The sequence below is a fragment of the Mustela lutreola genome, chromosome 5 (genome assembly GCF_030435805.1).
Source record: "Mustela lutreola isolate mMusLut2 chromosome 5, mMusLut2.pri, whole genome shotgun sequence".
NCBI classification, from domain to species: Eukaryota; Metazoa; Chordata; class Mammalia; order Carnivora; family Mustelidae; genus Mustela; species Mustela lutreola.
The window spans coordinates 89,327,591-89,354,431 of record NC_081294.1 but is presented as its reverse complement, the minus strand read 5'-3'; the positions used below and the strand labels follow the sequence as shown (position 1 = coordinate 89,354,431).

Sequence of the window (26,841 nt, the reverse complement as noted above, 5' to 3'; positions counted from 1 at the left end):
GTGGCATATGAACAAAGTAGAATAGAATGGACTGAAAAAATCAAGAAATTTTAAATAAATAATAGTTATTATAAAGAAAAATCAATTTCCACATCATTTTGCAAGTATTTGTACTTGCCCCTTTCCATGGAGACCCACATTTTACATAGTGTGAGGATTAAGTGTTGGTTTTGAAATAACTTAATGTTCATCTTCTTATCAGCATCATCAGCACATAAAACACTGACCTATCAATCTGAATTCTCTTCCAGATTTACTCCTAACATCAAGTGTAATAATAAAGAAATATTATTCTTTTGGAGACTCATCTCCAAAATTGGCACAATAAATGTCATACTCTCCTCAGCATGATTCTGTAAGGCTAAAGTAATACCTGTGAAAATAGTTTTTTTTTTTTTTTCAAGCCATTAACACTAATGAAAAGTGGTATTATTCTTATTATAGAGACCTTAATAATATAGTGGTAACTCATGCAGGCCCTGGAGCCATACTTTCTTGGTTAAGATCATGACTCTTATTGTCTGTTTGACCTTGGGCATGCTACCTAATATGAGTGTCTCAATTTCCTCATTTGTAGAATGGGACAAATAATGGTCCTTATCTAATAGTGTTGTGAGGATTAAATGAGATAATAGCGTAACATCCTTAGTACAGGGCCTTGAGGCAAGGTGGGCATGAGGGCAAGGCGATTTTTCCTTGCTCTTAAATAGGAATATTTAAATATGTCATACAATATCACATATTGAATTACTCTGTGATGCTTGATTCCCAGCATTCAAAGTCAAAAATAATTCAGATGGGAGTTTTCTGGTTCCCATCACAATGACCTAAAGGAAGAGTTTTATTCCCTTTGGAAAAAGGAGGTCATGAAGACACTGCATAAACTATAGAAAATCCCCATATATATTCTCGACTTTCTTTCAAGCTGTGGTACCATCTGAACCTACAAGTTTGAATGGCTTTTAAGGGAATCATTCAGTTCTTCCTCATCACAGGAATACTTCCATTAAGATCATCATTTGAGGGGCACCTGGGAGCTTTTGGCTCAGGTCATGATCTCAGGGTCCTGAGATTGAGCCCCATATTGGGCTCTCTGCTCATCAGGGAGCCTGCTTCTCCCTCCCTCTATCTGCCTGCCTCTTTGCCTACTTGTGATCTCTCTCTCTGTGTCAAATAAATAAATAAGAACTTTAAAAAAAATCATCATTTGATCAAAATGAAAATTTCCCAAATCATGAAAGATTTCAAGACTAAATTTATACCTGGTTTTGAATTTATGGGAAATATCCCCACCTCCCCCAATTCTGGGTAGTATTTTCTGTGATGACAGGGCCTCACCAGAGGAATCTTAACTAAAGATAATGGCATGATTCATTAAATGTTGCCAATATTCCATTTAATATTAAGCAATTACATAACAGCTTTTTAAATGCCTGTTAAAACTGATATATTCATATTGAGTACACTGCTACTTGTAAGGTCCGGTCTTCGATGAACACCATTTAAGTGCCAACCTACTATTAGAAGAGTTTACTATTTTATTCTTGCTCCAAAATGGCATCAACAGTGATGGGGGGCTTTCAGGGGATTGTTGAACAGCATTTTTGGAACAAAGGGTAAGCTTGAGGAAATACAAAATATCAACTGTAGGCTTTCAATGCTTTATCTCAGCACTCCACAAATCTACACACCCCCTAATCAAACAAGCAGCTTTATGGCATGCGCAATTGCAACTGAAGTATAACCGACTTCCGCAGAACTGGCTTCCACAGGATTTCCTGTCCAAAAATTACCGTGTGGTCATCTGTAGCTGAATGGTTATAAATCTTTAAAGTTAGCAAGACACGCCTAGCCTTTTTTTTTTTTTTAAAAAAAAGGAGACAGAGTGACCAAACCCTGTCATATGCAAAATTTCTCCGGAGTTCTTCCATTCCCGTTCTTTGCCCTGGCTAGGAAGGGAAAAATAAAAACAAGCAAACAAAAACCCTCCCTTCACAATATCTGTTTGTTCGTGCTCGCTTCGGCAGCACATACACAATATCTGTTTGTTCAAGGTGTCATTTCCCTGGTAGGTTATTTACAGATTTCTTACTGCTTCGCTCATCTTGCCTGGTAATTACTTACTGAAAGAAATCTGCTCTTTAGGGTGAGCTGTTCCTTTAACCCCTTTGGCTCACTCTTCCTTGGAGGCGAGCAAGGGCGTGCTGCAGTGTCTGGGAACCCACCTAGAGGGCCCCCTTGACGCCAGCACATCCCCTGTCAGGCAGCAGTCTCTGCAGCCAGAGCGGGCTGCTGCAGAGTTCATGTACAGTACCACGGAGCCTGCAAGTGTCCTGAGCTGCTCAGAGCCGTGCGGCACAGCCCAGGGCAGACAAGGCGGCTGCGAGGATTCCAAAGGTTCTGCTGGAAATTCGGAGCTGGGAGACCCCAGCAGGAGCCTGTTGCCTTTGTGTTTTAAAAGCATGCAAGGTCTGTATAGCTCGGGCACGAGAATCTTTCAGAAGATGTCAGCGCCTCAGAGTAAATGACACCTATTGGGGAATTGAATTTGGGGTAAAAGAGATAGAGAGAGAGAGAGGATAAAAGAAAGACAGCGGGTGAAGAAATTCTTAGACAACGTCTGACTTGCAGCCGTGAAATTCATTTTCTTTCCAAGGCAACATATGAAAAGCCCGCACATGGTTTTAATAACAAATTAAAGGGGATTCTGCAGTGAAAGGATCGATAGCTTAGTCATTTTACTTAAGGAGAGCGGACAGACTTATTATGGGGTTAGGCAGCAGAAACGAATCTCCTCATGACAGCACCTTCTGAAGTCATGACAGTAGCTAATGGTAATCCTGTCCTGCAAAGCAGAAATTGCTCCTTGCCTTCCTACTTTTACCATTGAAAACCGGCAATTCAGAGATTTGGGAAAGAAATTGGCTTTGATTATCCATGGTTTCTAGCCCCTCTGCCCTGGTCTTTGTCCGACGTGTCTCAGAAGGCAGCACTGCGTTAAAGTGACCACACATGAATATGTGCCTAAGAAAGAAGAAAAAGCAATATTCGTTTCTAAAGGACAGCATGGCAAAGCGACCTGAAGTTTTCCATTGCCCTTCTAACACTTCTTTAACAAGGATAACAAGAAACTGTCTTTTGACTCCTTTTTTCCCACATTCCAGAGTCCTTCCTGAGAGGATGCATTAATTTACACTCTAGGCAGTTGGATTATACCAGGACAATATTTGCCACCATTTAGGAATAGCGACCTAACTGGTTATTTTAGTGTGTTGACTAACGAGTGGAACCTAAATGGATGGACCCATACCTGCAGTGCTCTGTGATATTTCTTTTTCCAAATCCTGGAAGGGCTTTTGTTGTTGCTGTTTGTTTTTGGGGGGGGATTTTTTTGGAATTCAGTACTTGTTGCAATAATTGCCCATGATAGCTGCTCAAACAGGAGAGTTGGGATTCATCTATGAAAATCACTACATGTAACATATGAGACAAGGAAAATATTAATGACAGAAGATCTGCAAACATGATGCACGTGAATAATTTCCCCTTTAGAAGGCATTCTTGGATATGGTGAGTAATCAATATCCCCCTTTAGTTTGTAAAGCTCAGAATTATAAAATTCCATGACAGGTGCCAGAGGTGAATTTTTCTTGAACAAGAATATGGGTATCAAATGAGGATGAAGCGTGAAACATGTTTAAAACCTAATGTTGTCTGAGAAAGTAATGGTTATGCAATAACAAATTACTTGTTAATATAAAAGCATCCCAAAATAAAAATTCCAATATGAGGACATTTACAATTGCTAACATTTCATAGAGAAAAAAAACAATAATTTTGTGAATGACAGGTATTTAACTAACAAATAAAAGAAAACGGGAGGTTTGGGTTTGTTTGTTTGTTTTTCTTTTCAGTTTCATTTGAAAATTCCCTGGGGAAGGACATACATGCATTTCTGACATCTAATGTCTAATGTCAACTTGCTTGCCCTTAAGTCTTCTTGAATTTCCAAAAGAAGGGAAAACTTAGAATGTCGACTCAGTTTTAAAATAATACTAAAATGTGTCAGTGTCTCACATATAAGGAATTTAACTGCTTAGAAGTTAAGTAACTATATATAAAATCTAATTTAACTCTGAAAAACTCTTTCCACCAGAATGAACCAATTTAATAGAATTCTAAAACATGAATCTAGGATGAAGTGTTCAGACTCTTAAAGAATTTGCTTAGTGCATTGATATTATATTGTGTATTAAGGCTCAACGCAATTTATTAAGGTCCCAGGACATGTGACATCATGTACTATTTCTTATTAGAGTTTATGACTAAATGTGTATAGGAAATAATTGCTGAGGGTATTATAAGGACAGAGCTCATTATTTTAAAATTGCTTGTTTTTAATCACACCTTTAGGGCTGACTGGATTTCAGTCTCATAGCAAAAACTTTGTCAGTGCTTGATAAAGGCACATTTTAAGGTTTTGTGGCTACTACCATGGTTTGTTTTGGATACTGCAATGTGTCTGATTTTGAAAATATATTTTTCTGGTAAATTTTTTTTGGCTGGTCTTAGGAGAAGTCATAAATCCCAAAATAGAGGATTCTGAGGGTTTTTCTAACTACTTTTATGATAGTGTCTCAAATGAAATCTCCCTGGTATCTTAAGGCTCTGCCAAAATCATCTGCTGGTTTGTTACAGATGTTTGAGCTTGTTAGCTGAAAGTCACTTGTAGAGAAGGGTGGGTGACATCCTCAGTCACTCTGGGGAGGTACTGATTTTCTCTCACTACCAGAGACATCCAGAACTGACGTTGTGGCGTATCTTCCTTCTCTGCCTTCCAGAGCCACGGTCCCCTATCTCTACTGTGTTTGGGAGGGAGTCTGAGTGCCATGCCTGCAAACCTTAATGGCCCCTTTTCCAAGTGCATCACCAGAGTTCCCAACTCAGTGGGAGCTTTTGGTCTATGACCTTACTGGGCCTGATGGTGAGGTTCTGCCATCAGCAGTAAGGTCCTTGTCATTCTTACAGAATTCAATCACATAAATAGTCTTTAACCCTAAGGTAAGAAGGTCTTAGAAATAGTCCCTGGCATGTAGTAGGCATTTTTCAAATATTTTTTTCTTCTATTCCTCTGCCTTTCTTCAAGGTTAATTTTGAACCTATTACAATTTGTTTAGGGTGGAAATTACCATTCTCATTTCTAAAAAGTGTACCTTGCTATAAAGCAACAGTTTTTGTTCTGCCTGAACCAGGTTGTTTGGGTCCATTTGTTTATGTTGCAATACGTAGAATGCATGTACTACACTTTGAATAACTAACATTATGACCACCTCATATTTTGCTACAGTTATCTCACATGTACTTTTAACAGGAGAGAGATGAGCTATTCAAATCTGTAGTTTTTGAAAGAATGCAAATGTGCTTATTCATGCTCCTCTAGGTCTGTAATATATATGTTTGAAAGCTATATAGAGAAGTTGAGAGTCCTGGTGGTTTTCCTTTGTGCTTGAAACTCGGTAATCCTCCATATACTTTACAGTATCATGTGTCGATTTGTTGTGGTTGTTGTGGCCAAACGTAGCCAGTGTGGAGTGTGAGTGTTCTGTAGATCTCTTCTTGCCTGGGCCCTTTAGAAGGAGTCATTAATAAGACATTGACCTCAAAGGGAGAGAAGGTGGTGTTTTTTTCCAGGTGACCCAGTTAATGTCATGCTTGGTTCTCAACTTGCCTGATTGTTGTTTTCCTCTGATTTATAACCTCACCTTTCAGTACTGTGGTAAGAGATTCTAGGTATTTGTTGACAGAAAACCTCCCTTCCCTTTGTCCTACTGTAAGAGTCCCTAAAAGATTGGATTCCATGCTCATGAATTGCTGTGCTGAGAAGGAAGGATTTGCCGAGTTGTTCTCCTTTTCATCTCTATGGGCTCACGTTCCTCATTTCCATGTGTAGGTCTGATCTTGTCTTTTCTTTCTTTCGTCTTCTTCTTCTCCTCCTCCCCCACCCTCCTCCTACTCCTCTTTCTTCTCCTCCTTTACCTTCTTCTTCTTTCACAAAGGGGCAGATTAGAAGTTGGCCACAGATCAATGCCAGGGACTAGTAAACATTTTAAAGGAGATGTGTGCTTTGGTTTGATGAGCCCTGGCTCATCTCTAAGAAGGTTCTAACCCCTTTGGATAGGCAGGATAAAGAGCTGTGTGCTGTTTTTCTCTCTGCTTCTGAGGAGCAAGAAGGAGGGAAAATTGAGATCTAGAGTAGTCTTCCAACATTTATCAGAGGTAATGATTCAAGTGAAGCCTGTGTATACTCATACTCTCCCACTTGGACTCTCATCCTCTTGCCCTAGAGCTAGTGTGTTGAGAATTGAGCAATAGTAATACAGAATTCATTGTTTATTGGTTACAAGTTAAAGTTAATAAGTGGTCTTTTTACTTGTTTTAATAGAACACTAACCCATAAGTGCTAAGAGAGTGGTATGAAGAATGTGCTTTTCTTGTTTAAAGCTACATTAGAAATATTTTCTGGAGAGTTTTATTACGAAGCCTTCTTTCCATTACATTTGTTGACCTTTTTACTTCCAAGCCAAACAAAGATTAGGGTTTGCCTTACTAGGTGAATAAGTACTATATAGCTCTTCTTATTTTTCATTCTGGCTGGTTGTGAGCGTATAGTGATGGTCTGGCAGTTCAAGGATGGGTCTTCTTGCATGGTTTGGAAAAAAGGAAATGAAAGTCCGCTCTCCAGGAATTTAAATTCCATTTAGTAGCAAGTAAAATGAATCTGCAGAAGCATCATGGCCCAGAGTCATATCCAGCGGTCAGTCAAGAATGACATAACATAGTGTGCCTATGTATAGATGTATGTCTGTGGATTTTTGCCTAATGTAAAAGCAGAACACTTCCATGTAGTCTGATTTATGAAGATGCTATAATTTTATGCCAGAAACACCAGGGTTCTCTTGAATGCAACTGAATTGTACATGTTTAAGATTTAGGAGGGTGCTTTATTTAAATACCTTTGCTTTCTTTTTATGGTGGACTCAAGTGACTCTGAGTGAAGACAGTGGGAAACAGAAATCAAAGGCCACTGCTATGGGGGGCTGCCCAGGGTCAAAGGCCACTGCTATGGGGGGCTGCCCAGGGCTGGTATTAGCATGTGCCTCTGAGGAAACCTGAGGAAGAGCTGGGATTAGTGACTGTGGATGGTGATTAACTGTTTTACTTATTTGGTGCGTAGGACTTAACTTTTTAAAGGCTACACATTTAAATTATTTTATCAAGCTTTCTTTATGGTGCTGAGAGGTGACTCCAGTTGAGAGGCAAAATAGGGTGATTATGGTAACCTGACTCCACACTGAGTCTTCTTTTCCCTTTTTCTAGGCTGGCACATCCCTTTATTGATCGTGTCCTTCCCAGGTCCTGATAAGGTTTACTCCAGCAATTCATGGTTTATTTTTCTCCGGTAAACCAAGAGTTAAACTCATGTACTGATTTGTTTTCTTTGATCTAAATCCTTCAGAGAATGAAAGAAGATATAAAGCAACATATCAACAATATCTTATGCATATATGTATGCATAAAGTATAAATATATACATGTGTATATACGCGCACGCGCACACACACTTATATATATATAAACACAATGAATAAATTTAATCAGAGAAAGGCAAGCTGGCCTGATTCCTAATGCAAGGATCATCCTTCTCATCTGGCCTCTTCAAGTCTCATCTTGAAGATGAGAAAAAAAAAAGTTTTTCTTTGCTTCATTTATTGAAACTATAGAAACTCAACCCAAATTGCATTTTCTAGAGTTTGTTTTGGCCAATGCAATAACCTTGCTTGTCTTATGAGAATATTAGCAAGTGGGAGAAACATTGAGTTTGATGACCACATGCAGTGAAGGACAAAATGCACAAAGTCTCACTCAAGATAATGGAGCTCTGCTCATTTTAGTCAACCTAAAATTCCTGCCAGTGTTTGTCTGTCTTCTGATGAGATTTCAGATCATTGCTGATCTTGTTTCAGTACCATCTCTTCCCCTGAGTGACAAAACTGCCCGTAAGTTCTGGAATACTAATGCCAAATTCTCAGATTGATCCTGAATTTCTGTTATGGCCAAATACAATTTATATGTAATAGAAATGAGGTAGAGATCATAATTATACAAACTCATCTTGTTCACAAATCCCCTGGGTTAGATAGAAAAGTCAGCTATTGTTTAAGGCAGAAAGTCAGGTTTAGATTTAATATAACAAAGATTTTTCATTAGATGAAATATTAATCCTATTAAACATATGACTTTTTTTTAGGTTTTCTATTTTATTATCTTTTATTGCTTCTATCTGAATTCTCCTTAGTTTTTGTTAGCAATATCTTATACTTTTAAAATAAAAATAAGAAGTCATTTTTTGTACAAGTTGATTATGGAATGGTATGATAGAGGAGTAAAGGGGGCACCAGTCATATTAACATGCCCACAACTTACGGAAATTAAATGTAATTTTTAGTCTAAGCAGACTTAGTAAAATAGTGCTCTTTAAACTGCTGACAAGTTATATCCTCAATGGCCTAAGTGGGTGGTCTCTGTCAGAAAGGTTTTAGACAATCCCTACAAAAAAAGGAAGGAAGAAAATATTCTCCATCATGTGAAAATAATTACCTATGAATTTAGGGTGTTTTGCTTCTGTTAAATTCTTCACTCCCCACCCACCCATTTCTGTATCCCTTTTAGCTATTACTGAGTTACTTCCACTAATGTTTAGGTATCTGGGCTCGGAGAAAAATAGGCAAGTAAAGGAAAAGGAAAATAATTCAGAATTATGAGAGGAAGAATATCCCAAGGAGGGAACCTGACAACCAGTTTCTGACTTGCTACAGTTTAGAACTAACTTCCTTCCCATCACCCCATCCTCCTTCCCTCCCTCCCCCCTCCCTTCTTTCCTTCCTTCCTTTCTTCCCTCCGCAGTATCCACATTTTGCCTCTTCCTCTTCTCCTTTGATCATACCCCACAAGCATGAACACTCATCAATGCCCATCTAGCTGTAGCATCATTGCCAACATTTACAATAGCTCCAAAGACCTCCAAGCCATAAATTAACTGATGACCCTGTTTATCACTCAATGGACTCTTGGCCGGTGTTTCTAGTTGTTAGAGAAACCAGCCTGTAAACATACTTTAGACGAGATATTTCAACTAAAGATTCTGTCACGTGCAGTTGTGGGATATATATTTGGTTTCAAGGATAGATAATCGAGATTCTGTACCATCAGGTTATTGGCTGGGAAAAAACAAAACAAACCAAAAAAAGCCTCAGGTTTCTAACTCTAACTTTTGGTGTTAATAATATCTGTGACCTTGTGAAGGCTCCCTGAGCTCTTCACCACTTGTTGAAAATGAGCGCAGCAGTTATTTCCCTGCTTCCTGTTGAAGAGTAGACTATTAAAGAACCTCTCATAGCAAATGGGGGAATAATAATTTATTAGACTGCTAGACCATGGCATGCTGAAACCTCTTGAGAGAATTTCTTAAAAATATAAGTATCAAATGTAACCACTGACTACTTAATAGAAGAGGCAAACATTGACTGAACACCATTCCCCAGTCCTCCATCCCTGCACCTGTTCCCGGATTTAACATAATGATTTAATGGCAACAGTAACTTTTAGAGGTGGGTCTGATTTGAATCCCTGTTTGCAGATGAGGAAAGGAATGCTCAAAGAAGGTAAATAGCCTGTCCAAGGTCCCATATGTATATGACTTAGGGTTGCTGACCCACTCATAACCAGGTCCAGCCTCATTTGAAAACCCAGTGTGTTTATATCACCATATGTTGTTCTGTGGCAGATGCCTTAGCACTCTGTCTGTGGACCTTCTGGAAAATAGACTTAGCAGGAAGAGCAGAGAAAATAATCAGTTTCACTGTGTTAGTTAGCAAGTTGGGTAAGTGCATGGGATGCCTAATGAATGTCAGTGGCCTTTCCCTGAGTCATGTTAGTCCCTGACCTAAACTTCCACTATGTCAGTGGCTCTTTTTGTGTTTTCTCAGAATGATAAATTTTATAAGGAATTTGAGGTGAAACATGTTCCCAGGAGCACTCTGTCTGGTCAATGGGGTCCTTTCTGTGGATTAAGGAAAGGTGCTTCTCTAGGCAGATATTTTAGGAAAGACATCCCACTTCAAGCAAATGAATTAGAAATGCAGAGTATGGTGTTTCATGAATGGATAGAGCCTCTGTGCAAAGCAAAAGGCATTGCTTGCTCTGGGCACATAGTCAGCCAGTGGAGCAGGTGTGAGTTGAACTTTGCTCACGTGCTGTTGGACGATGATCAAACGGCACAGCCCTGACCCTGTCTGGACATGGTCTCCACCTCCACCTCAAAGGGCAGTTCTGATGGTCAGATAAAATTCATGTCTTCGAGAGTGCTTTGCTGAGAATAAAGGATCAACAAAGTTTTGAGTTTTGCTACCATTGTTATTATTTTCTTCAAGATGTTCTAATTACAGGTCTTGGAAATTATTATTATTATTTTTTGCATGGATAAAGAATATTCACATTTTCTGAAATCAGAGCCATTGCCGAACTGCCAAAGAAACATTTTGATCATGAAATTGCCAATATCTTAGCTGCTGAAAAATGTCATTCTTACTCGATTGTGTTAGAACATGGGGAACATACTGATTCATCTAAGCATAGGGCATGCCCAGGTATGTTTGATAACAGTCCCGCCTTGAAGACACTCAGAGACTCTTGAGGAGAACAGCCACAGAAATACATAATTATAGAACAGTAGGGAATGTATTAGTATAGATATGTACAAAGTGTTACACGAATTTAAAGGGAGAAACAATTGGCTGTTCCAAATACTTTAAAGAAGTCTAGAAATGAGGAACTAAAAATATACCCAATGGACTTGACAATTAGTGGTTATTGGCAACACTTTGGAGAGTGGTTTAAGAGAACGTCTGGGGGTAAGTTCTATCTCTGGGGTTATAAAAGAAGAGAAAATTAATGCACACTATTTTCAAAATTGTGGACAAGGACAGAAAGGGGAACAGAGAGTAGGGGGCAGAAGGAAGAAGAGTAGAATCAGTAGTTAATGAGGAATACTAGGTACTTCTAAGTATCAGGAGACATACCGCAAAAGAAGTGTCCGGTGAGAGGATCAGGTCAGTGAAGAACATGACTTCCTTCCAGATAGGAGGAAGAAAGGGAAAGACTAATGCAAATAATGTAGAGTTTAGGTAGATAGAAGGAGAGGCCGAGGGAGTTTTGGTCTCTTGCCCCCTGTTTTATTTGTAGGGGGGAGTGGAACTCAAGATTGTATCTCAGAAGGAGGACCATGGGGAGGCAAGTGAAAGAGCTTGGCCAGGTTGTGGAACGGTATTAGTGGGGAGGAAATCAATGATAACAGATAGATAAAGTCGATAAAGGACATTTCACTTATACAAAATTACCTTCAGAAAATAGCATGTCAAGAAAAGGGGCAGAGATGTGACAGAAATCTACAATTCTTAATCACTACAGTAAAAAACTATTCTGTCATTAGAATTTCTCTTGTTGATTATATTTTTTGGGATTCCAAAGAGTGCAGAATTGATTTTACCGTTGGGGTTCTCTATTTTTTGTAGTGGTGGAGGCCGTTTTATGAACATACTAAGTAGATTGCTGGGCCAGTGTCATGACCTAATTTTGGAAATGTGAGATTTCCTAGGCTTCCTGGAAATAACTCTTGGGTGACAAATAGAAGCTCTAAGATGTTTGCTTTGAATTTTATCTTCAAATGAATAAAAATCACAGTGGGAAGAGAAGGCAAAATGATTCAGCTTTGTTCACTTTTTTAATAGGAATCTTTCTGTGGTTTATGTTGGAATGTCACAAATCCATATATATATATATATATATATATATATATATATATATATATATATATATATATGACCTGCTTTTACAAAGATTTCAAAAACCCTTCTGAAGTTGGCTTGCAAGTGTCACCCATCTCTGAGAAACTTACTGAAAATGACAAAGCCTGCTATGACTTCAACCAGAACTGGCATAACCTATTTTAAATATTTATAAATTTACATTATCTTTTATGTTTCCATGATATCTCAGGAGGAAGAATTCAAATATAAGATGCAAATTAAAGGAACTTCTAAAATATCTTATAGGTTAATTATAAACCCTATAATGCATAGTGAATTGAGATATTATGAACTCCTTTCATCCTTTCTGGTCATCAGCACTTTCTCTGAGGTCAGCAGAGCTTCCCTCTTAATATTCTTAGTGTTCAGTGCTCATAATTACTTGGTCTGGGCTTTCTTTGTGGGATTTCTACTGAAGCTTTAATTCTCTAAATAGGGTCCCAAGCAGTCCTAGTCACTTAGAAGCAGACTTCGTGATTCCCTTCCTTGGAGTTGTCATGTTTTCCTTTTTAAATTTGAAGGTGAGGAGGTTGAACTAAATGATCGCTAATGGTGCTCTAAGAACCTGAGAATCTATATCTTACCTTACTAATTTACTCATTTCTGTATTGTTAAGGCTTAACTCTCCCTTGACTGAAGGGAATGCTGAGAAATGCATTGATCAACAAACTCCTCAGAGACCTAACCCTGATGCCCTTCAGAAGGGTTGGGCCCCTCTGCAAAAAAAACCGGAGTTCTCCCAGCCTTAGGTATTTGGCTTACTTCTTTCTTCACAAAACTATACTTTAAAGATCAACCTGTTCATGGGTCAGATGGCAACCTGATGCCCATTAATGCTGATAGTCACTAAGACTATCTGAGAAAATATATCTCACATACTGTGTATGTGTCCCTTATGTCTTCCCCACTCTTCTCTCGGCCTGAGATCTCTGGATCTTCCCTTGGCTAGTACTCATTGAGTCTAAAAAAATAACGGGAAATGAAGGTCTCAGTATCAGAAACCTTGTCATTGCCTTGTATGTGTATGCATCTTTGTTCAGAAAATTTAAAACAAATGATTTTCATAATTATGGAGAGTCTCTTGATGTTTTAGAGAGAAAGGACATCTGGCAGTGCAGAGTGGGCACACTGAAACCCTTGTCATTGAGGGTACTGGAGGAGACCTCTCACATCATATGCAGGAGTGGAATCCTGGGAATTCGAGTTTTATGGAAGAGAATACTTACTGAAGAATCCCATCATCTAGTAATCCATGCAGGGTTGATTCTTGAGAGAGACTGAATGTTAAGGTAGATCAGGCTGTCACCATGTTAAAGAATGACCATGTTCTACAAAGCCTTCCCCGCACATCCTTTTGCTTTGAGAAGGTCTCTGTGACCAGACTAAGCTTTGAGACTTTGTAGTAACCAATCATAGTGCATTCTGTTCATGAGCAGCCACCTCAGCTACATAGCCCAGCACTTGGCCACTTCATAGCCCAGCACTTGGCCCAGTGTCATACCCAGTAGGTGCTCTGTAAAGTTTTCCTCAATAAATGGATCTGTGCAAAGAAAAGGATGAGTAATAAAAATTATGTCATTGGAGTTAGGTACTTAATATTTTGCAGTATTTAAATGGCACGATTGTGCCATGTTTTGAGATGAAACAAGCAAACTTCTGCTACACATATAATAAAGACAATAATAAATATCACATTTAAGAGGTCCTATAGGACACATGCGTGGCTCATTCATTAAGGCTCAGGTCATGGTTCCAGGGTCTTGGGATGGAGCCCTGCATCTGGCTCCCTGCTCAGCGGGAAGCCTGCTTCTCCCTCTTCCATACCCCTGCTTGTGTTCCCTTGCTCTCTGTCTCTCTCTGTCTCTCCCTCTGTCAAATAAAGAAATAAAATCTTTAAAAAAAAATTAAAAAGATAAAGATTGCATAATGCCAGGTGTGGACTAAACTTTTCATATAATTATCTGGTTTTGGAAGGATGTTCCCCAAATTCATGCCTGAGGGTGTGCTATCTATTTACCAAGGGTAAGGCCTTTGGTAAGTTATGAACCTCTCTGTGCTTCAGTTTCACCTCCTGTCAATGGGGGGCAATAAATAGTTCTCACTTCATGGGGTTGCTGTGAAGATTAGATGAGAAAACCTGTCACGTGCTTGGAAGAGCACCTGCCACTCAGTATGTAGCCAATTAATGGCAACTACTGTTACCAGCCAGATCAGGAGACAAGGCTCTGAGAGGGTAGCCCGGAGGCCAAGGGTAATCTTGTTGCTCAGTTACAGGCTCCTCCAGCCTAGGACTGCCCACAGCTATAGATTGCTTGGAGCACAAAACTGCTTCTTCAGTGTGTCACGTTCTAGGAACTTTCTGGCATATATCAGAGACAATGCTTTGGGTTGAGTTTGAATTGTGGGGAAATAACATATTCCTCCTCCTCTCTCTAATCTCAGCAAGAATCAGCTACCCTTGGAAAGCTACTGTGCTCTCTCCTATTTGGAATCAGCTCCTGCTTCAAGCAGGATAAATTTTCCCTTTAGGGCTTGCCTTACTCTTGTCCTTCATCATTAGATTCTCAGTTCCTAGCACAGTGCCTGGCATATATTAGGTGCTCAATCAGTGCTTTAGAGTGCAAAACTACATTTCCAAATTGTGTGCCTGGAATTTTGTGCTCTCAAGATTAATTTTTATTTTTCAGCAAATAGTCCATGTGTTTGGGTAAGTAAAATTTTGATAAAAATTGTCATCTTGCACATTGAATAATTCCCACACATCTTAATTTCTGATGCTTGGGAGAATTTAACTGCGTTTGCAAAGACAGCCATCCTGCTGAATTGTGTTGACCTGCAAAATCCACATGCTATTCCTCCAAATCACCTCCTTATCTAAGACACTAATTATTTCTTTAAAACTAATAACCAGTTCTTTCACTTTTATTTACAGCAGTCTTTCTTTTCTTGAAGAGATCTATGTTTTATCTTTCTGGCCAGGCAAAATTGTGTAAATTAACTCTGCAGCTGGTCCCTTTCTTCATTTATAGCATATTCTGTTTCATTTATAACATTTATGTTACATTTTAATTTCTTTTCCCTAAAGACAGGATACGGTTCTCAGATATAGACCAGCCTCCCTCTGTGGCTCTTCTCTTTTCATCCATCTTGCACTATCAAATCATACTCTAAAAGAATCATCTCCTTTGTATCTCTTCTCTTGCCTAGAAAATGTGTTGGCTTTGTGTTGCATACAGGGCAGCGAGCATAAGGTCTTGTCTCCTCTGGCCTCTACCTTTCTAACTTCATGTATAAATGCTAGACACTATTAGTGTTAGGGCTAGTCCCTGCATTATTCCATAGTACATATCCTATAGATGAATTTTTAAGTATATACATTCTTTAGCATAGAGCTTACAAACAAGTATTTTTAAGTCACAGAACCCTTCTGTCAAATAAAAGCTCTGGCAGTGACCTACTAGAGAATCTGACAGTGGTAAGTAGCAGCTCTACACCAATGCTGCGCTTTTGAAGAAGGGCTGGGGAAGCTGGAGCCTGGCTAGTCAATAGCCCCTGACCTTGACTCCCTCGACCCCTTGCTCTAGCACCCTTGATGGGGCTCCATGGTGTCAGAAGACATTGCCCTGCTGTGTGACGGACCTCGTGTTGGAAGGCACTCCCACCCTCTTGCCTTTTATCATGGCAAACCCTCTAATCCATCAGAATTTGGTTTGCTTCATGTTCCCTGAATTCTAGGTAGAGTGAAGCTTCCCTTCTATTCTTTTGGAGAGTCTTGTACTTCCCATATCATAATGTGTGCTGCCAACCAGCTGTTTTTATCCGCTTACAGAGAGGCAGCCAACTTCGTGGCTAAGAGCACTGACTCTAGATCCACAGTTGTTCAAACTTGGATCCAAGCTTCTTAGCTGTGTGACCCCTGGCAGGTTAGTCAACCTCCCTCTGCCTCAGTTTCCTTATCTGTAAAATGGAAGCAATAATAGTGTGTACCTCAGAGGCTGTTGGTAGGATGAGATGTTGTACCATATGGTATGTGCTTAGACGGGTATCTGACCTACTGGTGCTCTTCCATGGTTGGTTGTTACTAGAGCTATTGTGTATTGGTACTGGGTTGGGTTGCCTCAGAAGCAAGCCCCAAGAGCAGAATTCAAGTGCAAATCATTTATTCAGGAGGTGATCTGAGGAAAAACTAGTAGGAGAGTGGAGACAGGAAAGGTGGGGGGAGGCTTTCAAGGCACATTAATGCTCAGGTAACTGAGAAAGGCTACTGGACTCAATCCTGTTAGGATCTCTGGGAGATGATGTAGAACTCGCTTCAGAGGTCCTGCCTAAGAAATGAGGACACTGGAGAATTTAGCATCCAACGTCCATCTTCACTAGGCCTATGGTTATCTCTAGGAATTAATTCCTAGGATTTCCAGCCTGGCCTGCATATAGACAGAACCTTACATAGGATATTGCCCATGCTTAGACTAGGATTCCATCGAGATGGGTTTGCCAGAGGGATATGGGCAGGCAGACTTCTGATAATGATTGCTGTAGGACTACGAACAGAGCTCTTATGGGCTTTCTGTGTTATTATGTTCTCTTTATTTTCCCTGGCCCGTGTACTAGATCTGTGTGGAATGAATGAAAGATTTAACACATGGATTTTTTTTTTTTTCTACTTATCCTTCAAAGCTCTTTGTAATTGTGTCTCACCTAACCTATCTTTAATTCTCATGATTCTGGAAACAAATTCCTCTTCTTTAATTATGTCAGTCTCCTCACTGTTCCCAAAGAAACCCATCTGATTGCTTTATATGGGATGCTCTGCCCTCCACCCTGCCTATCAAAACTCTACCTATATCTTTCTAAGTCATCCTGTTTCCACCAGTTCATCTCTTCCATGAAACCTGCTTTGACCTCAGATAGGTCACTTCTTCAAAGGCCATTAACATAAAGAAGGCTGCACAATTTAGTGTTCTACTATCTACTAACTGGTAAGGCTCCATAATTGATACACATTTTAGGGCTAAACAAAAATATATGTGTCTTATATACCTCATCTTTTTTGCTGACTTGGCCACATCATACATACTAAGCATATTAGATACCAAGAGGCATTGATGTGTGAGCTTTGGAGCTAGACAACCATGGCTGCATCCTTGTTCTTCCACTGGGGAGGTTTCTGATCTTGAGCAACTTATGATCTTGTATAGCTTATTGTATCTCTTTTTTCCTCATCTAGAAAATATGGCTAATAACCCTACCTCATCATATTGCTGTAAGGATTAAATGAGTTACTATATTTGAAAATCCTAACACAGTTCTCCTCAAGAAGTAGGTGATCAATTAACAGGATCAACAGATTCTTGACTCTGAAGTACTCAATATCATCTTTTTGTTGCTCTTCTTTAGTTTCTGATGTTGCTTTTGTTTTGCTTTTAGTTCTTGTCAAAAGGAGACATTAAATGACATCTCAAGAAAAATATTGATATTTAATTATTGAAAATATTGGCATCTTATATGAAAAATGATTTATCAGTTGAGCTTTTGAAATGGGTAGAATATGACATATTTTTCATATTATATTTTTCATATAATAATATGACATTTTTCATTTTACTTAAAACATCAAACATGTCTACTAGATAAATGATAAATACTTGAAATCCCTTTGCACATTAGAATAAGGATTTATTTATGTTTTGTGAAAGAATACCAAGAATTATTTTATATATTTATATGTTTTTCAGTAAGATCATATCTTGGAAAGTTAATTTAAACCTCAAAATTTTAAGGATCTAGACCCATGGTTCTCAAAGTGATGGACATGGTAAGAGTTGGAAAAGTGTTTTAGAGGGAGGTAGTTGTATAGTACCAGAAATGCTTGCAAGATTTTGTGCAAAAAACCATCCAACCCTCATCTTCCCATCCTAGTAATAAGGAGTATTAGAATCTGGGAGTGGAGAGGTGGGGAGGAAGAAGGTAGATAGCACTTGTATTGTGACAAAGTGTTTAAGAGGTCTTATACCTATCTCTCTTAGCAGATAGTTGTATGATGCAAGGAAGGAGCCCAGGCTTTAGAACTATACTGAGCTAAGTTCAGATTGAAGTTGAATGTTGACTGGTTGATTCTGAGTAAATAACCCAACTTTCATGAGCATTACTCTCCTCGTCATAAAAGAAAAATACAACAGTACTGGTCACCCAGATTTGTTGTCCAGATTCAAGGAGATAAGTTATTATTTATTTGTTTTTTAAACGTTGCCTTGTTCCAGGCAGCATTTAGGGCAGCCAGCAGAGATAGATGACTATGATTTGTAGGGGAGAGTGATGAGGGAAGGGGCAAAGTAAACAAGGCATAGTGTTCATTTGTAATGAGGTGAAGACACTTCTATCTCCTGAACAAAGGGCATCAAAATCTTGGGAAAGAGAAATGCCTGCACTGGAAGAGGTACTTTGAAGGTGCCCTTCAGGCAGGAAGATAGTCCCCTGAGAATTTGGCTGTAGGTAGGTGCTCAGGTGAATTGAGAGTGCAAGCCAGTCTGTGTAAGAGGGGTAATTTGGACCTACAGAGCCAAGTAGGATGGTGGAGATGAGGAAGGGAGATAAGAAGACAGGTGAGGGAAGAGGGGAATCCTAAGGAAGGCTGAGAACTACGTATACTCTGTCCATAAACAACCCTCCCCAGCAACGAGAGAGAGAGAGAGAAGGAAAAAAAAATTGTGGAGGGGAAACAACACCAATGTATATATGTGTCACTTCAAGCCTTCCTGAGTAAGCTGGTGCTTTTGGTGATGTTCATGGTTTGTGAATCTAAAGAGAATCATTTTAGGTCAGCAAGAGATAGATATCATTGAGCTCAGCCCCTAGGAGGTTATCACAGATTAAGGGCTGAGTTCTGGGACTCTTACTCATCATGAAATTGGGAAGTCCAAACTGATATTGTCTAAATCTCAAGAGAGACAGAGAACCCTCCAGCTTCTAAGACTTTAGCATACCATGGAATTTAAAGGTATGCCAGATGAAATATAAGCTTCTCTCTAAAAAATAAAAGATTTCATTAAACTTCCTAGAAGCTAGTGTAAATCAGGAAGCTTACATACAAATCCCAGTGTCCCTAGATATAAGCAACTTGGTGGCTCATGTGAAGTACACCTACTTTTGATACCGATTGGAGGGAAATTTGTTCTATGGAAGCACACAGAGAAGAATGGGTTTTTAAAAAATCATTGCACCTGATATACATAAGGTGTTTGATGCATTTAACTTCCTCTCCCATCCTTTTCCTTCTCCACAAGTTTCTGTGAAGTTGTAGTATATTTGAAAATTACAGAAGCCATTGTCAGTTAATGATTGAAAGAAATTCCATACATAGACTTTAAAATTTAAAAAAAAATTTCAATATTTTCCCATTGAAAATATTGAGATATTCATAAAAGGACAATCTGAATAAAAATATATGCATTATTTTAGAAAAGCTCTATCTTTCCAAGTTAATATCTTGAAGTTAGAAACACTCCCACGTTTTGCTTCTCACCTGTCATAGCCAGTTTTGGAATTCTGACTCCTTCTCCATTTGTAATGGCAAAGTAGTATACAGTCACTTTTAAGGAGATCTGCATCTGAGAGGCAGATGTCCTGGAGTCTGTATGTGGACTTTTGTTGTGTAAGAATGTTGAAGTCAAACTTCTGAGTGAGGCTGCGCCCAGTGGGATCTGTCAGTTCTTGTTCATTCACAAGGTTGCTTCCCTGTGCTTGAAATGTTTCAAGCATAAAGTCATATGATAAGCATAGTGGAAATCATGAAAATGATTATAAAATGGCAGGCAGTCTGGAAAAGAGTACATAGACAAAGGCCAAGGCTTCTGGAAATTTTGAAGTCCTTTACTTTTATTAGGCTGGTTTAAGTAAATTTGTTTGTTTAAGAATGTGTGATAGGACTATTATCCATATTCTCTCCAAAACAATCCCTTGCATAGTTTTAAAAAATACGACATAAACCAAAAAGAATGGAATTCTGGAATATAGCATATAAAGACCCCAAGCATTTTTCTATTTTCCTATCATTTCTTCATTTATGTCCCCCAGTTAGGTGAATTGGCTGTTCCATAATGCAGTAAGAATTTGATTCTAATGCTAGAATAGTCAAGTATTTGACTTGACGATGAGTAAAGGATCTTTGATTGACAGATGAGCTCATTTGTATCAAACAGTTTTACCTTGAGAAAATCCACTGCTTTGAAAGCAATAACATATCAGAAGAATTTTGAAGATGATGGTGACACCCTCCCTGCCTTTCCTCAGAATATTTTCATTTAGATGTGTCATGAGTGTCTCCTTTGGGTAATCTGAGTTGCATGCTTTTCCCACACCTTCTGTAGCCTTGGTTTCTTCAGAGCTTCAGTTAAGACAGCAAAAGATAAAAGGGGGGGGGAAGGTTTCCTTTCCAAAGAAATGGCCTTTCAGAACCTGATTCTTCATACCTGTTTATCACTGAGCTCCCCAGAGCTGCTGAGTATCGTGTTCAGGAAGTAACCAGCACATATATCAGTCTTGTGCCTATTGTTCTTTCTTTGCTTAAGATTTATTTATTCATTTTAGAGAGAGAGAGAGAGAGAGAGCACTTGGCCAGAAGGAGGGGCAGAGGGAGAGGAAGAGAGAGAATCTTAAGCAGGCTTGATTGGAGCTTGACATGGGGCTCGATCTCACAACTCTGAGATCATGATGTGAACCAAAATAGAGTCGGGTGCTTACCTGACCAAGCGACCCAGGAGCCCCTCTCATGTCTGTTGTTCTTAAATTAAGATTCCTAGTGCCTTCTGCGTTGTGCTTTGCATCAACAAAATGATGTGTGTAGGAACCTTATGTCTAGCATGGAAGAGCCTCTCCATCATTCCCACATGACCTTAAAAAAAATCTCAAATCAAAATTCTTTAGGGAGGAGCAAATTGTTGTTTCATATATGCTACAGTGTGTATGAAGAGTAGAACTGAGTACTTATTTCTTGGACATTTGTGTGAATTAGTCTGCAAAACAGATCATTTTCTTGTAAGGAACCTAGAACCAGATATTTTTATGGATATATTTTTCCTCTGCTAATTTATTCAAATGCAATCTGGGCTAATCTCTTATTTTGTTAACCTGTCTACTTGATTAATATGTTTTTCTTCTCCTCAGATACTGATCTGCAAATTCTATAGCTGTTATTTGTATTAGTTAATCTAAGTCCACTATAAATAATCTTCTAAGACTAATATAATTCAGCTTTCTAGATTAAAGATACCAATAATATCACTGAGTAGTTTACTTATTTCAGTTGGAAATTTAGCTGATATTCATTTTTTTTCTTGGATATTTTTCATTTTTGGCATATTTATTAGTGTTGTATAATTCTGAAAGCATTAATGTTTAAAATATCTGTATCTTGGTCAGTAGAAGTGATGGAAGTGAATCAGATGGATCAATAACAGAACTTTAAGTGCATTTCCGAGAAATCTATCATCTGCTTTAAATCATTTTGTTCCAACACAGTTTTCACAATTTATAAATGAAATTTGTATTATTTTGCATACTTTATATAAAAATTAGAAAATTATATTCTTTGGCACTTGAATTTTAAAGTTTCCTGAAATTATTAATTTTGTATGACATTAGTATGAGAGAAGCAGTGATATTTCTCATGGGAATACATGTATTTGAAGATGTTCAGAAAATACCAACAAATTAAGCATTCAGGTTAAGAGTGCTCACTTTTCACCATTATGCACCATTATGTTTGGTTCTAATATTATATCTGTATAGCTAGAACAAAGAAAGAATAAGGTGGAGTTTTGGTTTTGGGTTTTTGGGTTGTTTTTTTTAGAATAAGGGAAGGATGAACCAACCGCTTGTGTCATCTGAGAGTGCCTCTGACAGTGTCATCATAGGAAGGCTGTGATACCTGAATCACTGACACCTCCAGGAAGCCAAGTATGATATTTACAACCAAAGAATAATGTGCTAACCTCATTCACAGTAATCACAGATGGTGTAGTATTTGTATCTACCATCCAGTTTTGAAGGCAAAGTATAGAACTGGTATTAGAAATTTCAAGTAATAATTGGCCTCCCTTCATAGAACTCAGATGAGCCAAAATAAAGAGCTAATGAGTGCACACAACCCTGAATCATTCAGATGTCAGCTGGAGGATAGTGCTGAGTTCGGGACTGCACACCTATTGGAGATGACTCCAAGGAGTGACAAGGATGGAAGCAAACTCACGCCTTGTCACATATAAAGTAGTTGATGGACTACAATTGAAGAAAGAAGACAATGGAGCAACTGAAGGACTGGTACTTGGATGAGACTGGTTCTTTGTGGCTGCAAATCTGAAATGTAACTAGTGAGTGCTTGCTCCTGTGGTAACAGAGGTTTAACCCCAGAATGAGTGTGGATTGCTCTAATGGGCAGAAGCAGCATTTTATGAGACATAGTTTATGAGACATGGGTCTAGGTGAGGATGTAGGGAAGGGCAAATGTGCATTGTTTGCTAGGATCAAAAATCAAGAGTAAATGATAATATCATAAGAGTTTGATGAAATTTATCTTTTTTCCTGGTTGGTTTAAAACTTTATATTTCTTACCTGGGTTGTGCTGTTTTTTTTTGTCTTATATATCAAACCATTCTTGACTCTTCTTTGCCCATTGGAAAGATATTTTCACACAGATAATATGTACCTCATGTAAATATTTCCTGCCTTTTAATATACTTTTCTTTAAATGGGTCATATGTTCAGCAATTCCCTAACATTCTAACCTAGCTTGAATTGGTGAGGTGTAACATGAGCTAATATTTTCTAAAGAAATGTGAAGAAAGCAATTGGTCATAAAAGTTAATGCATGAAGAATACTATGGCTTTTTGTTTAAGAGAATTAAATATCAACTTATATCAGTAAGGTTAGAACTTACTATGTGATTCTACTAGCTTAAATTAAATGTATAGCCTTTTAAGTTTTCTTCCTGTTTTAAAAGCTTTAGATTTATAGAAAAATTGCAATGAGAATACATGGACACCATATCCACTTTCCTCTGTTGTTGTAAATGCCTTTACATGAGTATGATACTTTTTGTTATGATTGATGAATCAGTATTATAGTATTATTAACCAAAATCCATATTTGAGTCATATTTTCTTAGATTTACCCAACATCCTTTCTCTACTCTAAGAAAAGAATACACATTATATTTAGTTATCATGCTTCCTTAGAGTCCTCTTCACTGACATTTTCTTAGATTTTCTTTGTTTTTGATCACCTTGACAGTTTTGAGGAGTACTGGTCAAGTATTTTGTAGAATTTCCCTCAGCTGGGATTTTCTGATGTTTTTCTTTCTTGTGATTGACTGGGGTTTTATATTTTGAGGAGGAAGACCACAGAGGGTAAAGTACCATCTCCATCACACTATCAAAATGACTTGCTGCTATTGATGGTAACCTTGGTCACCTCGCTGAGGTGGTATTTTGTCATGTTTTTCCAATGTAGACTTATTCTTTTTGTTTTCATACGGTACTCTTTAGAAAGAAGTCATTACAAGCTGTAGGAAGAGAGAGTTATTATGCTCAATCTCTTTGAAGGCAGAATATCTACATAAAATATTTAGAATTCTTCTCCCTAGATTTGTCTCTTGTCCTCCATGTATATATTTATCCTGATCTTTTGTGAATATTAGATTAGGCCCATTGATACTGATTTTCTTCTTAAGGTTATAATTCAGTAATATACTATTGTATACATTGTTCCAGCTTTAGCCACTGAGTTCTTTCAGTTGGCTCTTGTGTCCCTTTGACATATTTCCATTATTGTTTGATTTTTTTAAGCACATTTTTTACTTTCTGGCATTATAAGATACAGGCTCATCTTGTACATTTTCTTCTCTAGTCCTAGATTTAGTCATTTCTCCAAGGATCTCTGGTTTCCTTCATTGGAAATGATATTAAAAACCAACATTTGGGTGCTAGTATGTTCATGGTTACTGCATGTCATTGCCTCTCGGCCATTTGTCTGACAGACCATGAATATATGTGTGTATACCATCCTGAATATATGCATATATCTATAAATATGTTTGTATATAACTACCTTCATATATGGTTAGAGAGATTGGTAGACTGATAAAAAAAACATGGGTTTATTCTAATTTTTTCAACTTTAAGCCATTACTACATGGATTATTATAGCTTCTTCCACTTGCTTATCTGTAACCTTCCACCCCAATAGTGAGAAACCCAGCTCCCACCATCCACCATTGTTCAGTGGATATCCAATGGAGCTGTTCCATTTATCCTGACTGAAGTTGAAAGCTGAATTTTTCTCAAAGCCTTAGAGGAATTAGATTTTTTTTTCCCAAAAATAAAAATTTTTTTACTCCACAAACTCTAGTGACTTTAAATTAGTGTTTGGGTCCCAGAAGCTTTTCTGTAAAGGTTGATATAGCCAACCTGTTCATGGTAAGTTGCATTATATATAGATAAGGTAAATTCTCACATAATTTCACAATTTAAGTTTATCTCTTACTTTAACCTTCTTTTCTATCAAGTATGCTTACTACATGATAACTGTATCTATAATAAGAAAATTGACTAATTTGAATCTTATTTTCTTTACCTATAAATCTCATTTCCTAGAGCGATGTCCAAGAACTTCATGCTGGCCTTCTCCTGTAGGTAGCTTGAGAAGAGTGAGAAGAGTGACTTTTAAGACCCACATTTAGCAATTGGACATCGGTCATGCTCTGATTTACTGAGAGTTTTTATCATGCTAAAAGAAAGCAGGGATTTGGCTTCAGACATTAAATCAAGGCTTTTTGTGGTAGTTAGAAACACACTGAGGAATAGACTTTCAATACAGCTTTCTTTTTTTTTTTTTTTTTTTAAGATTTTATTTATTTATTTGACAGAGAGAGATCACAAGTAGGCAGAGAGGCAGACAGAGAGGGGGGGAAAGCAGGCTCCCTGCCGAGCAGAGAGCCCGATGCGGGGCTCGATCCCAGGACCCTGGGACCATGACCTGAGCCGAAGGCAGAGGCTTTAACCCACTGAGCCACCCAGGCGCCCCAATACAGCTTTCAATTGAAAGCCATACTTTCAATGATTGTCCTAAAGGAAATAGTGTTAAGATTTTGCATAAAATAGTTAATATGCGTCCAATATGCACTTAATTTTGTGTTAGGTTGAAAGCTAATATAGAAAATCTGTAATGTAGCAATTATAGGACTCATGAACACCCACGTGCCTTTGGATTCTAACAAAAGTATACTACCCAGTACTGCCTTTTTCTATAGTCTAAAATTTTAGGAAACAAACAAAAAAAAAAAACAAAAATTTAAGTAAAACTTAAAATAGCCATATTTTCTCACTCAGTCAGAAAAAAGAAATATAGTGTTAACATGGGGTAAGTAAAATGGTCAATAGATTAAGTTGCTCTTTGACACCAATTTTCAGCTTCAGCTCCCTCAGCCTCTTACCTGATCCTGACATTATCTCCCCATGCCCCCACATAGTTATTTCCATTTAGCACTCATTTGAGACATTAAGGACAAAATGGTGTGAAAAATCCAACATGGTTCCTGCCCACTTGAGATTTATAATCAAATGGGGCAGAGAAGCATTAATCAAATCATCTCTCTCACATGCACACATATACTCTCTTTCTTTCAGGGACACTCACACTCACACTCACACACACATAAAACTAGACCTGGGTAGATGCTTTGGAAGAGAAGCAGGGAATCCATTAGGGAGTATTTGCCCTGATCATGGGATCAGGACTGGGCTTCCTGAGGAAGGGTTGTTTAAATCGTCATTTGAAGGATCAATAAGAATTAACCAGGGGAAGAAAGATAAGAGAGATGGCCTGGTATGGTAAATGAACAAGGAGTGATTGGTGAATTTAAAGGAAGCCAAAGAACCTGGGTGGAGGTAGGTACAGAAGTGGGAGATAAAGCTAAGCATGTGGACAGGGCCCGCTCATTGGCCCTACAAAAGTCCCTTACATCATCTGAGAGTGATGGGCAACCTGTACATTTCCAAGATCAAGAAGGCATTCTCACCTGTGTTACTCTAAAAATCAAAATATGACTCATCTTTCAAAGGGGACCAAATACAGCCCATCCAAGCCTCTAATAATTCCATTTCTCAGTCTGGTAGGAAAGACCATGCTGGTTGAGGGGATATCATTGTTAAATTGACACACACAGGTATGTGTTTGTGTTTATAGATAAAATCTATTTTCATGGTTCATTTTCTTAGTGACATTAGCAAAGGACTGCCCATCTCCTCAAGTCTCTTTTTGTCTATCTCTATTGCCCTTTGCTGTTTTGACTATCTCTCTAGTGCTCATGCACTCAACCTCATTTCTCAATTATGCGATGAGGAGAGGTATCCCAGAGGGCAGAAAAGGACAATGTGGCAGGGTACAGGAGAGAACACTAGAGTGGGATTGCTGTACTGAGTGTTCTGAGGCTGTGATCGATCATCCTGAGCATCTGTCTAGCGCCTTTCCCTCACTCATCACTTTGCCATCTTTACTTGAGCGAAAGAGAATGCTCTAACTTTTCTCATTAGGCTGTGTCACAGTTCATCAACTGAGTCCTTTCCTTTGTCACCCAGTGACACTGGAACTTTATCTCACCTGCATTCCATGCAGTGACTTTCAAAACAGTGTGCAGGACTCTAGTCTCACCACTTACCCCATTCTCTTTCCATAGGGACCTCTCTAAAGGAAAGCCAATCCCATCCCTCTCCTATATATTCTTTTGTTGGTCTCCAGAGTCTTTAGAATATGATTTCTCAACCTTGTGTGTTGTACCCCAAATGTACCCTGTCAATGGGAAGTGTTTGCAGCTCCTTAAATATGTCCTCTTACTTCATATCACCTCCGTCCATGCTGTTCTTT

General features: G+C 38.4%; 1 protein-coding gene across 3 annotated transcripts in view; it reads left to right on the top strand.

The window, feature by feature from the left end:
* Nucleotides 1-26,841, top strand: part of PDE4D (phosphodiesterase 4D) — a 785,924-nt gene that overhangs the window by 170,510 nt on the left and 588,573 nt on the right. The window contains exon 1 of one of the 3 annotated variants that reach the window (XM_059175044.1): nucleotides 2,291-3,570. The exons of the other annotated variants lie outside the window; for them this stretch is intronic. Within the exon in view, the coding sequence (XP_059031027.1) occupies nucleotides 3,524-3,570 (47 nt within the window). The 5' untranslated portion in view covers nucleotides 2,291-3,523. Of the gene's footprint in view, nucleotides 1-2,290; nucleotides 3,571-26,841 lie in introns of those variants that run through there. 3 annotated transcript variants of the gene reach the window in all.